This window comes from Schistocerca serialis, chromosome 4 (assembly GCF_023864345.2).
Source record: "Schistocerca serialis cubense isolate TAMUIC-IGC-003099 chromosome 4, iqSchSeri2.2, whole genome shotgun sequence".
In the NCBI taxonomy this organism is placed as follows: domain Eukaryota; kingdom Metazoa; phylum Arthropoda; class Insecta; order Orthoptera; family Acrididae; genus Schistocerca; species Schistocerca serialis.
The window spans coordinates 689,336,378-689,353,226 of NC_064641.1; the positions used below are offsets into that span (position 1 = coordinate 689,336,378).

Sequence of the window (16,849 nt, forward strand, 5' to 3'; positions counted from 1 at the left end):
TTTACCATTCTTGCATATACTGATAAGCATTTATCCTCCCTTCAAGAATTATCAAATCGTTGCTGTTGTCACATCCAATAACTACCCATACCATGATTCTGGGATTTAGTGTTACTGGTCTCGAGAATCGCATCGTTCTGTGACCTTTCACCATTTGTACCATGCAAGTCTGTCATGGTGTTAGCAGTTAGCAGCACATGGCAACTTGAGATCTATTCCCAGCTTCAAGTAAACTGTTTTGTACAGTTTGTGGTGACACTCTGCCTGTAACCTCTGCCAGATTGCGGCTGTTGTCACCTGTCTATTTGTCAAAGCAAGTCGACCAACCCTGTGGTCTTCTCAGGGTGTAGCCCTGGAAGGATCTGTGCCGGTACTTCTTGCCCCACTGTGGGCTGAGTCCATCTCATAAACACACATTTTGCAATGATTGCCATACAGCTTACTGTCTGTGTGATCTGTCTGTTTTATACTCCCGTGTCACTTGTGCCAATGATTCGACCTTCCTCACAGTCTGAAAGGTGTTGGTAAGTTTCACATTCACATCCTCTGGATATGCTGTGTTGCGTTCTCCACCTGAAAAGTTCCAGTAACATTATACACACATTAGCTGCCATGTCCTTACACCTCATCTGTTGGAATTGCTTATTTCTGCACTGAAAATAATTTCACATTAGGATGAAAATTTGATCAACATATCCCACAGGTATGGAAATACTGGAGAATCAGTCTGATAGTAAGCAGTGTTCACAGCTTCACACACTTCATTTTTCCCAGTATAAATTACTTCTTAGGTGTGTCCAGGAATCAAAAGCTGTGCAGTGTGTTTCAGTATGAAGTATGTTGTTGCATTTCTTAGTGATTACTTCTGGTTGCAGGGTCCTGATGCTAGAGGAGCAAGTCCGTGAGGCAGAGCTGAGGGCGGAGGAGCGGCTGCAGGAGGAGCAGCGGCGGCACCGCGAGCTGATGGTGCGCGTCGAGCGCGAGAAGCAGCTCCAGGTCGAGAACTGCACGATCAGGTGAGTCACGGCAGCCGTAGGCAACTGTGAGCCAGTGTTCATCCAGCCCAAATTGTGGGTATGTCAAGTAGCTGTAGTGCAATAGCCATAACTTCGTCAATGATTTTCTTAATACTCCAGTAATTGTACCAGCTGAGAAGGTAAGTGGAAGACATATTTAAGTCTGAAATTTGTATTGTATATTCTGAGAACCTTAATGTGACAAATAGATGAGAGATTATTTTTAGTTTAATGATGAGGCAACAGGAACACTATTTCAGGTACAAGGTTGATTAGTGGTGGAAGGGCTTAGGAAAGTGTGATGAAGTGACTAGAGTTCCAGCTTATTGCATGAGAGCATTGTTCAGATTGGATGCATTATCAGTATGGGTTTAAGGCAGGAATATTTTGGAAGTATCTTGTGGACTTTCGTCGGGGGGAACTGAAGCTGGTGTACCTTCTAAGTAGTCGCACATTGCTGCGGTGTAGTGTCCACCTGTGTGTTCAAATTTTTGTTGTCATTTAAAGCAAATGCACAATTGAGTCTTTGAAATCGTCTAAGGCTGGTTCCCTCCTCCCTTTTCTCTTGATATGCACCACCTTTAATTACTTGTATCTTGACAAAATGTTAGATTGTACACTACTTCTTCTCCACTTAAACATTTTGTAGTTACAGAAGTGTTTTATTTTGAATAGTTCTTAATTAAAAGAAAAAAATACACATCTGGTCAGTGGTTGGATATTCAGTGGCATCTACCATGCAACTGCTACTTTGAAAATAATGTTAGTGGTCTCTTCTTTAATGTTCTCAGTTGCTTCTTACGTAGTTGTTGCTCACTTTGTCACTCACTGTTTCAGAAAAACACCCATCTTTCTTTGTCCTTGTTAAGTTATACATTTGCTCATGCGTTGTGTAGGCTGCAGACACTGGAGTTGGAGGCAGCCAGCCTACGTGAGGAGGTGACGCGACTGCGAGCCCAGACGGACCGCCTCCGAAACGAGAAGCAGGACATGGAGGAGCAGCTGGCTGAGGCACAGTGTGCCATGTCTGCACTGAGGGAAGATGCAGAGCGCTTGCAGGAAGCTGAGCGCCGGCTGCGTGAGGAAGCAGCACGCGAGAGCCACGCCAACGCACAGGTGTGTGTGTGTGTGTGTGTGTGTGTGTGTGTGTGTGTGTGTGTGTGTGTGTGTGTGTGTGTGTGTGTTTTATGGCAGAGGGTTCATAGACATTATTAGTTAACCAAAAAGTCCTAGCTTTTTTTGCAGTAAGTATGTATTTAGTCACTGTTTCCATTGACTGGCTTTTCAGTTCTTTGACCTGAATTTGCAGTCAGTGAGTAAAGATTTAGGAAAAAACACCCACACGCAACTTTTCTTAATCCTGTTGGGATCCCTGAAATATGGTGTCGGTACTTGCTTTGACCATAAAATGAAAATCTTTTTGGTCATACATTGTGAACCAATAGCATTAGTTCAGTACTTGACACTGAGCACAAATTCAGAAGGATTAGCCCAAGCCACAGCTCACATTTCAGCAGTTCAGTATGAGCAAAAATGGAACAACCTATACTCAAGAGGGGGTGGTCTATCTAATATTTACCTATAAAGTTTGACTTGGACAACAAAAAATGGTTTTGGTTGGTGGAATCCAGTAATAAAATCTTTAGTCAGATGGAACTTAAATCTCAGTCTGGGAAAAATGTTATAAAAGTGTTTTGGCGTTCTATTTAAAAATTATATTTTATTTTCTGAAATAAAACAATGTTTTCCGTAAGTCAAATAAGAAAAATACTGCATGGCAATATCCGTCCGTTGCAGCAGTATGTGTACATGTGACTTCGGCACTAACTCCACAGAATCTTGTTTCAGACTAGGTATGAAGACAACATTAATGTTCTTTATCAGGAATATATGTTTGGGGTCCACAAAATGACCACATAGCACAATTTTTTAAATAATTTTACTGTAGTAATTTCAGCTGTGTACCTGGCATTTCATGTTTCATTGCCTGAGTGTTGTAAGTGGTGACAGGCTTTTTAAGAAAGAAAAGGAAGGACATTTTTCCTGTGCAATTTCGGACATTATATGCTTCCTTTGGAAACTTCCATGTTAGAAAGCAGCATATCTAAAAATGTTTGCTTGAATTTTCAGGTTGTTGAGGAACTAAGCCGCGAATTGGAAGTGCTCAGACAAGAACAGCTTGAGAGGTCAGAGATGGGAGATACATCCAGGAGTCTGAGCCATTCTCAGCAAGAAGAAGAACTCGCACAGCAGTTGTGTGAACTGCAAGCTGAACTCTCTGTACTGCGACAACAAAATAAAAGTGAGCTGTGTTTCATGGGTTGTTTGAGTATGTTATACAAGTCTCTAGGTAGTAACAAACCAAAAAATTAATGCAGCTATATTATATTATTAACCCAGTAACTTAGAATCCCAAGTTATCTCATTTTTATTATTTTGACAGAAACTTAAAATCCCGAGTAAATTCGGGCAAGTTAAGGACAGACCTTTTTTTAAAAAAAACCTCCCTTATATCCATTTCAGTACTGATAGTCTAGTTTTTGGCTGATGGGCAGCATCTGGCCCATTATTTGTGGCCTGGCTGTCACATTTTGGTTGAGGTGGTTACCACTAGGTATCTTCTTTACTGTGTGCAGCTTTGGATACTTGACAACAAAACACATGCTTTCAGTTTCAACCCTGTATTGTTGCTTTCAAAAAAGATTTGTTATAATGATCTTGAGTTTTACACTGAATTTAGTGGTTCAGAAAGTGAAGAAAAATGTGATGTTACTTCACTAGGGACTGAAAGTTGTGACAGTTCATCAGTTGAGCAAAAAGTGCTTGACAGTGATAAGAGAAAAATACATCCACTGTGCTCCAGCCAGCTCCTCAAAGATTTATGTTCATAAGAAACCATTCTGAAATACATGGTTAGACTTCATAGCTACACAGAAACTAAAAAAATGTTTCTAGTTTCAGGATATTTTAGGCGAAGTCCACTGCACGAGTGTACTTGGGATTTTATTATTGGTGATCTTCAAAACTTCGTAACTCATTATTTTGAGCTTTAAAGCTGTCTTTATATGTCTACATGTAATGTCATTCACAATTGGATGTATTTCATTAATAAAAATATTATTTTCAACATAATTTTGAAAAAATTGTTATGTGAACAGGTTAAACTGACAATACAAAGTGGTTAAACTGTTTTTTAAATACTGCAGTTTTAACAGCAGTTTATAGAACTGGACTGCTATGATGAAAGTCTGTTTAAGATTTAGACATTTAACAAGTAGTTTCTAACAATGAAAAGTCAAAGATGGAATAACAGTAATATTTTGAAAAGGACAGATTGCTACTTACAACATAGAGAAGGAAACGAATCGCTGACAGGCACAATGAAGAGCCTGCTTAAGCAGTCTTTTCATTTGCCTGTCTGAGACTCACCACTACTTCTACATGACTAACGTGCAGTTTCTCTTAGTTACTGGTAAAGTCAGATCATAATGAACTTTCCAAGCCAGTACGTTGCTTTAATGTGCCTAGTTACAATGTTTGACTTGTTTTTACATTTAAATTCTCAGGTCTGCAGGAAAGCAATGAAGAACTGCAGGCTCAGATGCTGACACGAAGCCTCGAAGAGGGTAGAACCCTTCTCACAAATGGTGCTGGTGCGGGAAACAGTCTCGCAGCAGAACTGGAAGCCATGTCGCAGGATGAGGTACGAAGATCTGTCCTTCCAATCTGCACCCTTGTTTTGGGTTTTCACAAATGCAGTTAACATGTCCTGTTCTCAGTGCACGGGTTTCTTGGGTACTTACTGAAAAAGGAATGGGTATAGAGCTTAGGGTTTCAGAATATGATGGTATCTTCCTATTAGATGTGTGTTTTTGCATGTTTGTTGCTGGAAGTTTCACAATATTGTGTTACAGCAGAAACTGTTAAGACTGTATTTTCAACCACAGAGCGACAACAGGGATAGAATGATAGTGTCAAGGGGGTGGGAAAGGAATGTGTTGATTACAAACACAGGAATAGAAGGCTAATTTAAGATACTATATAGACAGAAAAAATACCTACTGTCACTGAATTATGTATTAAGTTGACAGTGAAATTATAAGTTTTAAGCTTCTGGTTTTCAGAGCAAGGTATATCACAAGGAACCGATCAGTGTTACTGTGTTAATGACTCGGTTGATGATAAACTAAAATATTCTGTCTGAGATGAATAGTGTGCTGCTGACCTCATGGTTCCCCTCCTCCCGAGTTTGAACCATAACACTGGTTTCTGTTTATGAAAAATGCAGTTAGTTGTGGGTTGAATTCTGTGTTAAACCATGGGTCCCTCTGTAAATAGCTGGGGTGAGCTGATTTTTAAATTAGTGGAAGGTAAATATGGATGATCTCAAACAGGGCCAAACCTAATGGAGCACTATTGGCAGTTGCTTTACATACTGATGTTCTAAATAAAATAAGAAATTAAAAGAGAAGTAAGGCACCTACCTCTCTATATTTACATCTACACTTTGCAGACCTCTGTGAAATGTATAACATTGTACCACATGTAAGAAAGTATTCTCACTCCATTCGCCTATGGAATGCAGAAGCGTGTTGCTGAAAAGCATGTCTGTATTATAATTAGGCTGATCTTACCTTTGCGATCACTACAGGAGTGATACATAAAGGATTGTTGTATAATCCTCACTAACCATTTTCTTGAGATGTCTGTCGATAAATTTCCATCAAAGACAACATGCTGTGCTCTCCCTACCAAGAAACATGGGTTATCTAACAGATTTTGTTTGATACCACATATAATTGTACTTTTGTTAATAACATTGGTTCAGTTCAGTGTCACATGCTTTTTGGAAGTTCAGGAATTCTGCATTTACTCAAATGCTTTGATCCATGGCTTGCAGGGTGTCGTGTCACAAAAGTGCAAGTTGGGTTTCACATGGCAGATGTTTTCGTAACCCACATGGGGAGGCCTATTTATTTGAAGTACGATATTATGTTTGAACTCAAAATATATTGTGTGGAAAGAAAAGTGTTCTTAAGGGCTCACTCATGACAGGATCATCAGCATCTATATCTAGAGGTTTCCACTACTGTCAAGGTCTGCTATGAATCTTAATTGTATATATAATTCATACAATTACATTTTAACGAGAACTGAATTAAGGATTTTCATCTGGAAGAGGGTGAACTCATAGAAATTTTGCATGGTTGTGCTACCTCCAAATTCTCTATAATAAACACAGATGTTTTCTTAACTTATAAACAAGATGGTTACAATAATTAAACTTTCACTACTTGAGAATGCTCCCACGAAAAAGGCACACTCATAGGAAACTTTATGGATACATTCGTAAGGACATGTGGAGGAGAAATAACTCATAAACCATTGAAACACACACATTTTAATTTCCATATGAGAGGCTAACATTTGTCAGTTGCATACAGTGTTTATGCTCCAGGTTATGAACGTTGCTCTGTTACAATCTGCATCATGACAGCCTGGAACCACACTAGAGCTATCATTTTACAGTATGTGTAAAAACTTTTCAAATGGTGGACAAATGAAACTTTCAGCTAGTGTGACACAGCTGATGCAGTGCCTGAAGATCGCACATTGCATCCAGCATTCTCAGCCAAGGCAATGGTATCGTCAACAATTTGTGGTGCAGTGGGCCAGGAGCAATTCCCAGATTGCCAGTTAATTCATATTTCTGAATCGTGTTCTTCGCTCTCAAAGCAGAAAGAGCACCTCCCGTATTCCTTCAGTGTTTTGATACTCTCAAAAAGCAGCAGCACTATTGCTGCTGTTTTATTAAAACACCTTTACAAGTAAGGCCCTGGTCACCTTGCCCAGGCCCATATTGAAGGTCTGCAGCAGTTATGCACACTGATGCTTATGTTTCAACTCTGTCGCCATACCAGTACCAGTGCTTAACAGCAAGTCATGATACTAACACTGCTAATGATGGAAATCCTGCAGTGCACATTCTGTAAATCATTCACATAAAGTTGGGTACCCTTATGAGAAACAGTTTTCTGCCAACACTGGCTGAAGTAGCAAAATTTTATTTGTAACTACCCTGTATTTTGTTCGAGATTAAGAAGAAACAGATGTAGTTCAGTAGTGGGAGGGTAGGGCTGCATCCACATGGCAACCTCCCCACTTCTGGATTCACCTCTGATTTTAATAAGAGAATTTGGCTCATAATATTAACTAAGTTTATTATGATCTTGTTCCACCTAATCAGAAGTTTCTGGAGTCTAGAACAGTTAATTCTGCAGTTCCTTTCCTTCACAGACTCACTGCTTTGTTGTTGGTGAAACGGTAGAAAATAAATCCTATGAAAAATAATTACTGTTGCTTCACTATACTAATTTGCACTGCTTCCATAACTTGTTTCGTGGAGTGCGGTAGTGAGTGTCAGTCGTGGTGTGTACGAGACACGAAAGCCCTCATTAACGTTAATCAGCAGATACAGCTATCAAGTGTGTAAAAACACGTATCCAAACTATTTTGTAATGGAAAACAAACTGATAAATCAATTTAGAGAAGGAAGAGATCCACATGTTTTTCCAGAAGTTACTATGGACAAAAAATAGTAATTTGATTGGTAGCACAGTTTAATTAAATATGCTGCTGACTCTGGTGGCGGTATAAAAAAGTAGGCCAGTGGCGTTACATTCATTAGATATTTTGAATGAAACATGCCTCGTTTCTCAACACAATTGTATTTGCTTGGTTATACACAAGACATTTCTTGAGACAGTGATTCCACTATGCTCTTGCTAAAACCACTATTTAAATGATGAAACTTATTTTATTTTCTGCTATGGCTACCTGATTCTTGTTACCATTGTAGTTAAATGAGATGGGTCTGCCTATCGATCACATTTTTCATACCAAAGAATCGCATAATGAGGTAAATTAATTGTCTTCTTTTATCCTCTGGATGAAAGAATTTTTGGTCTAATAACACCCCGAAAGACAGTCCAGATGTCATCTATCTATCTATGCTCAGACTTACATTGTGATTAATCTGTTAGTGTTACAGATGATGTCTTCATGTATTATAAATACTTACTTGTGTTAAGAGCTTGCTGAAAATAGGAAGAACTGTCCTTTCCCATAACAGTATTATGATTATTTTTCTTCTGTTTCCAATTTAGGAAGCTATAGGACTGAATATCTCACTGTTTGTCCCCTTTTTCTGACACCAGCTTTTAGAACTGCTCCTACAATTAATAGTACTGTATTTGTGAATAAGTAGTTGTCTTGGCAACTTTTTAACAAGTTATTCTAAGTCAGGGTTATCACAAGAAATATCACAATTTTTTGTTTCTGAAAGTATAAATAAAAGAATTATAGCTTGTAGTTTGTTTGCACATGAGGTGATTGGGTTTTGCTTTCTACTGCATTCTGCTTTCAATGTTGTTTTTATTTCCACAGCTAAATGCTGACGCTTCGGACAACCTCTCTTTAGAACAGGTATGGCCCACTCTTATGGAAAAAAATTGGTATGGTGTGGTTCTTCAAATGTATTTTATTATTTAAGCATACTTCGTACTTTGTGATTTGGCTGTCAAACTTCTTAAAGTGCATGCTGCTTATTGCATTCACTTTGGTTCTGACAATGTTTTTAATAGTTCTCAAATATTATTCACATCAGGTGGTAGACTGCATGGAGATGTTCAATAATCGATTAGTAAATAATGTATGTGACGTGATCGTGGTGGCATACTAACAAAAGGTGTCTCATTGAATTAATTATTTCCTCATATGTTAAAGACACAAAATTTTTTCCTCATATGTTAAAGACACAAAATTTGTGTTGCATCTGAAAATATATGTAATTTTAAAATAAGTAGCGATAAAGTAACACACAGTAAGTAAAATTTAAAAATTAAAGCATGACACACCTATAATTCTAGTCTCGATTGTTCAGTCAGCGTTGTTCTTTAGAATGTGGAGCTGTTAAGCTTTCTTGGTGAAGAAATCGGAACGCACTCTTTTAGATTGTTCATATTTTATTACCTACCCTCCGTGAACTTTAAAGAAACAAATAGATTTAATTTGAACAATACATTAACTTTGGTGTTGTGGACAATTACGGGATAATGGAAATAGTATGACACAGTGTTGGAATAGTGTTTAAGCAAAAAATTTACTTATTATATGATTGTAAATTTATGACACAACAGAATTCTCAATAAAAGTAGCTTGGTGACGTGTAGTACGGTGACCACAAGGCAACAAATAACAGGCAATATAAATGTTTTCAGCTATTAATACTAGATGAGATATTTCGCTGGGTTTATGTGGGAAGAGAATTTTACAAATTTGCAGTAACTTAAAACATTTTAGCCATTCTGGGAGTGTGTGTGCGTGCATCCACATAAAGAAATTTTCAGATTTCATGCCATTTTTTGTGAGGTAGATAGGTAACACATGTAATGCATGGGGTTAATTGATCAGGGTAGTTTATAAAGTACTGTAGGTACGGTGCTCGACATTGTGTGTAGTGATTCTCTGAGTGGCAACAGTACTAACTCAATGGACTCCTCCCGATATTTTATATATCCTCCATTTCCTCTCTCCTAACTGTGGCTGTTCATAATAAACTTCTTGAAAATAAATTAATCTGTTTATTTAAATTTTAATGATTTTGACATTTGGTGTTCATGGAGTTCCCTCAGCCCCCCCCCCCCCCCCCCCCCCCCCGAAGATATATTTGGGTATCTGAATACCCTTGTGCCTTGCACTAAAGACCAAGTTGTCTTATTTGTAGAGACTGTAACTGATCAGGAGGTATATTTGTGTATCTGTTTATCTTCAGCACATTGTTTAATGAGAACACCAATCTATATCCATGATCATTTATATTATTTTTTCCCCCTTTGATAACATATGTCACATAGGTGTTACCCACCCTTGCATTTAAATCACCAACTATTATTAGGTAATCATTTTTGTTTATTTTATATAAGGTTCTTTGTAACACATCATAGAAGTCTTCAGACTCATCATCCCCTTCCTCTTCTTTGGCATATCCTCCTATTACCAGTCAATAACCTTTTGCTGTCTTTATTCTGGCCACAATTGCCTATTCATTCAATTGCCCATTCATTGATAAAGGTGTAACAGTGTATTTTGTTTTTTAAAGTAATAATGTACAGAAATTTCTAGTTGAGAATTAAGAATTATTTAGGAATAAAGGAGAAGTCTCACTGAAACGCAGAAGTGCTGGGTCATTGATAGGTAAGCAAACAAAAAGTACAGAGCTTAGCTAGCTTTCAGAATGTGCTTTCTTTTTCAAGCTTGTACAAAAAACATGCGCACAAGCACTCACACACTCACTCTTACTCATTCACATGCACACGCCTGTCTCCCTACATTGTGCCCAGTCAACTGCAGCTTTTTAGTGGCTTACAGTGAGTGTACTGGAGCGGGGTGTGGGGGCCGGCCAGCGCGCGCACACACGCTCACACTCTAATGGGTGGGGGTGGATAGGCAGCGAGTTACCTTAGGTTTAGGCAAGGAAGGTTATGGGAGTGAAGGATATGCTGTAAGGATAACTTCCATGTATGGAATTCAGAAAAAGTGGTGGTGGTGGTGGTGGTGGTGGTGGTGGTGGTGGTGGTGGTGGTGGTGGTAGCGGTAGCGGTAGCGGTAGCGGTAGCGGTAGCGGAGGATCCAGGTGGCAGGGATTGTAAGGCTGTAAAGCAGCTATTGAAATCTCGCATATTGTGCCATGAGTGGTCCACCTTTTTTTTTTGGCAACATTTTGGTGGTGGCTGTACATTCTAATTGACAGAGGGAACATTCTTTGGTTCCCAAAATGCCAAACCCCTGGTCTGGTTCGGGTTTATTGATGACATCTTTATAATCTGGGCCCAAGGTCAGGTCACTTATCCTCATTCCTCCACAATCTCACCTTCTCTCTCATCTTCTTCATCTGGTCCTCCTCCACTTATTGTGCCACCTTCGTAAATGACAATCTCTCCTTTTCTCGGATGACTCCATCCACACCTCGGTCCAAATCAAACTCACTAATGACCAATAGTACCTACATTTCGGTCCTGGATCCTCCCCACCACCACCACCAGCTTTCTGAGCTTTGCAGGTGGGAGCTATCCGTAGAGCACATCCTTCACTCCCATAACCTGGCCTAAACCTAAGGCAGCTCGCTGCCCGCCCCCCCCCCCCCCCTGCTCCGATCCCCACCCAATAGTGTGTGTGTGTGTGTGTGTGTGTGTGTGTGTGTGTATGTGTTTTTTTTTTTTTCTTTCTCCTACAAGCTTGAAATAAAGGAAGTGCATTCGGAAAGCAAGCCAAGCTCTGTACCTTTTGTTTGTATATCTATCGACGACCCAGCACTTCTGCTTTTCAGTGAGTCATCTCCTTTAGTCGTAAATAATTTATTTATTAAAGCCTTCTTCCACAGAACAGCAATTTCAATATAGGCCCATTGAAGGACTCCACTGTAAACTATGTCATGCCTGTTTATTGTTGAGGAATCTTTTGTTTTGGTTTCTGTATGATGGACACATCAATATCTTGTGAATTTAGTTTATTTTCTAGTTCTACTTCTTTATATTTGAAACTCTGGGCATCCCAGGTAGCCAATTAGAATACACTGTCTATTCCAAATTCTTTGTTCCTGTTACATGTCAAGGTTGTCTTCAGTTTATCCATCCAGCTTCTTTTTTTTTTCTGGAGAACCTGAGTAATGTAATAAGTCGCCTGTTCCAGGATACTGGCCTGTAAGCAAGATAGCTATGTGGTGGGGCTGCCACTTTTAAGTGTCCCAGCACACCTGTTTTTCTTTTGAGGTTGTCTCCCGTAGATGTTTGCTTTCTATACAGCTATGGTTCCAGATTTTGTAGGGTGTCCTTCCCTTTTTTCATCAAGTTGTCTCCTCTAGGAGGCTGGCTTTCCTATGCTCAGGAGCCCCCACCTCCTCCCCCTCCCCCACCTTCTGTTGTGGACTGCTCATTATCTTACCAAAAGACCTACCTGGCTTGGGTGGCCCTTCCAGGAGCATAAGCTCACGCCAGCATAGCTCTCTCGGTCAGAGTAGAGTGCACAAACCACCTCGACAATGATAAGGCAACAGTCCCTGAGGAGGGTAAAATGTTGCCCTGATTAAACATGGTTGTTTCCACTTAAAGACTGTGAAATAAATTGATAGCTGTAAATGGAAACAACAATGTTCAATAATTACATGAAAAAGACACTTCCTGGCAGATTAAAACCGCGTGCCAGACTGAGACTCGAACTCGGGACCTTTGCCTTTCGCGGGCAAGTGCTCTACCAACTGAGCTACCCAAGCACGACTCACGCCCCATCCTCACAGCTTTAATTCCGCCAGTACCTCGTCTCCTACCTTCGAAATTTTACAGGAGCTCTCCTGCAAACCTTGCAGAACTAGCACTCCTGAAAGAAAGGGTATTGCGGAGACATGGCTTAGCCACAGTCTGGGGGATGTTTCCAGAATGAAATTTTCACTCTACACCGGAGTATACTTGGCTCAGATGGTAAAGCACTTGCCCGCGAAAGGCAAAGGTCGCGAGTTCGAGTCTTGGTCCGGCACACAGTTTTAATCTGCCAGGAAGTTTCATATCAGCGCACACTCCGCTGTAGAGTGCAGTGTTGTACTATTTCCTCTTAGTTACATAACCTAGTGAGCATGGAAATCTGAGCAAATTGAGTCGTATACTTCATTGTTGTCAAAGAAGACTAAACTTTTTACAGTGCACTTGTTTTTATTTTTCAAAGTTTATTTAATTATGTTTACCATTATATCATAGACCATGTTTGTTGTAATTCATATACTGATTAATAGCAAAAGGCACCAGACTTAGTACAAAACTCAGCAGCCATGTCAAGCACGAGGGCAAATTTTCACATGTGGACACATCCTTTGAATGTGGCTGACAGTGAGCTGTGCTCTTGCTTAATGATTATCTAAATAAACACTTACAGCAATTATTCTTAATGCACAGTCAAAATACCTGAGATATTCCTGCCACTACAAGAAGTAAATTTCACTTTTGTTTCTGCTGTGGCAATTTATCAGTATTAATTATGTACTGTAGAACTGATTAATCACTTATCATGCATGGCTAACTGTTTAATGAATGAGTGTTAAACATGAATGGAGTCTCTGAATCTTGTATTAAGTGATTTATTTCATTCAACTAAATTTTGTGAACTGTTAAGTTTATATTAGCTTTCTGAAGGTGTGTGTGTGTGTGTGTGTGTGTGTATATATATATATAAAGTGGTTTCAGATTTTTCTTTGACATGAAAGTACATTAAGGAGAAAGCCATAATTAATTTGAAAATGGTTACACCACGAAAACCTTCTTGGGGATGCAGAGAAATATTGCATACACAATTAAGGTGTAAGTGCTGGCCGGGAATGTTTCTAGATGCTTGTAGTAGTAATGGAGCAGTGTAAATAAATGGTTGTTAATGACTCTTTGTGATGGTTATGTTCTATTAAAATAAAATTTATTCATTCCAATATATATCACAGTAGCTGGCACTGTTTCTGGTTCATTCACAGTAATACATTCATGCTTTACAAATTCTCTTGGAGCAGGTACACACACTGGAGCAAGTAGTAAAGAACTCAGTATTTGGTGAATAAGAAATGCAAACATTGTGTTTTATTTGCAGGAATAATTTAGTTACTTCAGAGTTAGGAAACCATACAGTAATAACTGTGTGTGTATAGTACACAATTTTATTAGCAAGTGGTATATATTGCTGAGAGGTTCATGAATACTTACAATCATATTAACAAATTACTTTGTGGACAAAAGTTAAAGAAATAGAAATGTTGTAATCACCAGCAAAAAGGTGGGGGGAGGAATTGCATGATTGAGAATAACTCCTTTAGTAGGTTCACAAAATTTTGGCTTCCTAATAGGATTTGGGGTCTCGATAATGTTGCATTTCTTGATGGAAGACATTTTTCAGATTATGTTGTTCTTTAACCTGTTATCCGTTCTCTTCATAAGATTTAGTGTGTATCCACACATATGATAGCTAGCAGGTTCGTGTAAGATTTCAGGGGTGTGATTGAACATACCACAGTACTCTTAAAATGTTATATTATTGTATAAATAGATACTGTACTCCTACAGATAATGAATGGATGATGTAATTTTGATGCACGCAAGACCATCAGTTATTAGTGGTATTCCATTCTGGCCACCACTTGTTTAAGATAGCATGACAATGTGTCTGTAAACAGGGAAACTGTGTCCACAGGTATTTTTGACCATGCATTGATGACTTAAGTCCAGAATTAAACCTGGAGTGTACTATATCACACTGTGATACAAAGATTCTTGGCTATAAAAAAGAAAAAGGGGAAGATGAGAGATGCCAGCCACCCTGACAAAAAGTGTTCATATTCATGGGAGCTGTACATTACTGATCTATATTTCAAGTGAAAAAGTAAATTTTGGACACTTTTGACAAATTAGTGCCAAATACACCCAGTACTTCAACAACATTGATGTTCAGTCAGCATCCCAGCTATTTGTAATAAAGAGAAATGACTTAGTTCAACAATACAAACTCAGTGACAAGCTGTGTTGTACTGAGAAACTTTAAGATTCTGAAGGTGTGGTGGTCATTTCATTGCACCTACAGTAATCATTAATTATCAAACAGAAAGATAATTGGTCCCAAACAACATGGTGTTTCATTTTTCACTCAAAAACAGCTATGGTGTGCCATAAATCAAACCATTAAGATTCACCAGTTAAATTATGTTACCAGACATTATGCTATTTCCACAGCATAAGAAAAGACATACTTGGAATTTAGGTTATAGGATTTTTGGTTTATTTAGTACTAACTGCAAGTTGTAACTAGCTTACTTGGAATTGATACTAAGCTGTCAGACTCGAAGATGCAAGACTGTTTTATATAGAAATTGTGATTTTTCAATTTACAGATGAGGACAGCACTGAAAGAGCAGCAGGAAGTCAATGCACAGCTACGAACATATATTGATGGAATATTGCTGAACATTGTGGAAAATTATCCTCAGCTGCTGGAAGTCAAAACACACTGAAGTTGGAATGTGGGAATAGAGAGGAATGGAATGCAACTGAAAATGTGTCAATGTCAAGTTGTTGTGGTGCAGTTTGTGCTCTCAAGACAAAACAGAAGTAGGTGTTTGCAAGGTGATAAGGCATTAAAGTGCTGGAACACCCAGTATCGAAAGTGAATATGTTGATTTACAATGTATAGCAATTCTTGTTTGAATAACTGTTGTTTTATCCTGAAATCTGCATTATGCAAAATATCATGCATGCAAACAGATATACCAGACTAGTGTGTACTGGGTAGAACTTACATTGAAACACACATTATGTAAAGCTAAATCCCAGGGTCTCACTACTATGTGCAGGTAATGATCAGATTAAAATAAACATTAATCTGATACCATTGCCATTTTTGTTACTAAGTCTGGCACTGTTAACACAAATTATTATCCAGACTTGCTTAACAAAACATTATCAATATAATGCATATGATAGTTCCTTTGAACAAAGGAGGTAGCAGCTACTGAAAATCTTTTCTGCAGAATTGTTATGACAAAGGCATATTTTCAAAACAGCCATGTAGTTGTGGATAACAGTTAATGCTTAAATCAAAATAAGTGAATATTTTGAAAATGTAAATATCTAACATTTATGCTGTTTCTTTCCACATTGTTTTTGTTAATGTTTGTAAATGATTTAAATGTGTTAAAGTATTGTTATATAGCTAAAAGTATATTGGATCCGTCCGAGAGTGCCTGTATCAGGCTGTGAAGAAATGTAAAGTGCAATGGAAATGACTGATTTTAGATTTGCAATTCAAGAAATGTTTGCTACTTAACTTGTTTCACACAAGTGAATTCTTTCCAGATAACATCACTGGAAATTAGGTCCAAACAGTTAAAATTGACTGTACTTTGCTACATGCTAAAATATTTTAAGACTCCGTTTGCATCCTACCACATATCTTTGGAGTTACTATGAAAAATGTAATCTTAAAGGTAGTTTTACAGAGATTAACTCATTTTTGTCGAGCTGGTATTGAATTTGTATTACGAATGAAGAGCATGTTCCTGCACTGGTGTGATTTGTTGTACATTTGCTGTTCAACAATGGTCAAATCTGTCATTGTTAAGCTCTTTAAAAAATATATACGCTGATAACACTGGCAGTGTTGACAAAATAAACTGATATTTGTTTAAATGTAGTGTGGATAGATAAATCTGTGAATCTCCTTCATTCAGTTGAAATTTTGGTACTTTAAATGGGAGATTTATTTAAGCTGTGATGAAGGCATTATGTATGAAAGAATTTGCAGATTAATTACTTATTGCCTGAATTTTACAAATCACTAATTTTTGTGTGTTTAGCCCCCTCCCCCATTCCATTTCCCTCTCAAATAATGTGCATCTTTTTCTATCATTTCATATGTGCAGATGCTCATGATACATTCAATGGCTTGTCTTTTGTGTGTAATTATGCCGAACTCAAAGGGACTATTGTATATAAAATGTTATTTTTGTGTATTCTGACTGAAATACATACATTGAAGTTATTAAAGTTGTTTATCTCTCACACATACATTTGCTTCCACCTATGACAGATGTGTTCTGCAACAAAACAACTTGTGTATTTGAAGTCATGTAATGGTTAAACCAATAACAACTCTCAAGAAAAAACATAAGATTTGCAAATTATATGATACATAATTTTTATTGTGCTATATTTCACTGTATCAAAAGAAAAATTACTTGCACTATAAAATTATTA

At 38.1% G+C, this 16,849-nt stretch overlaps 1 protein-coding gene across 5 annotated transcripts in view; it reads left to right on the forward strand.

Annotated features, from left to right (window-relative positions):
- Window positions 1–16,633, forward strand: part of LOC126473185 (rab11 family-interacting protein 4) — a 939,113-nt gene extending 922,480 nt beyond the window's left edge. For 2 of the 5 annotated variants that reach the window (XM_050100073.1, XM_050100075.1), the window contains 6 exons: window positions 876–1,016; window positions 1,913–2,132; window positions 3,147–3,318; window positions 4,583–4,719; window positions 8,463–8,501; window positions 14,989–16,633. In XM_050100073.1, the coding sequence (XP_049956030.1) occupies window positions 876–1,016; window positions 1,913–2,132; window positions 3,147–3,318; window positions 4,583–4,719; window positions 8,463–8,501; window positions 14,989–15,108 (829 nt within the window). In that variant the 3' untranslated portion in view covers window positions 15,109–16,633. The remainder of the gene's footprint in view (window positions 1–875; window positions 1,017–1,912; window positions 2,133–3,146; window positions 3,319–4,582; window positions 4,720–8,462; window positions 8,502–14,988) is intronic. The other 3 variants (XM_050100076.1, XM_050100077.1, XM_050100074.1) reach the window with 2 other exon arrangements.
- Window positions 16,634–16,849: the final 216 nt, after the last annotated feature.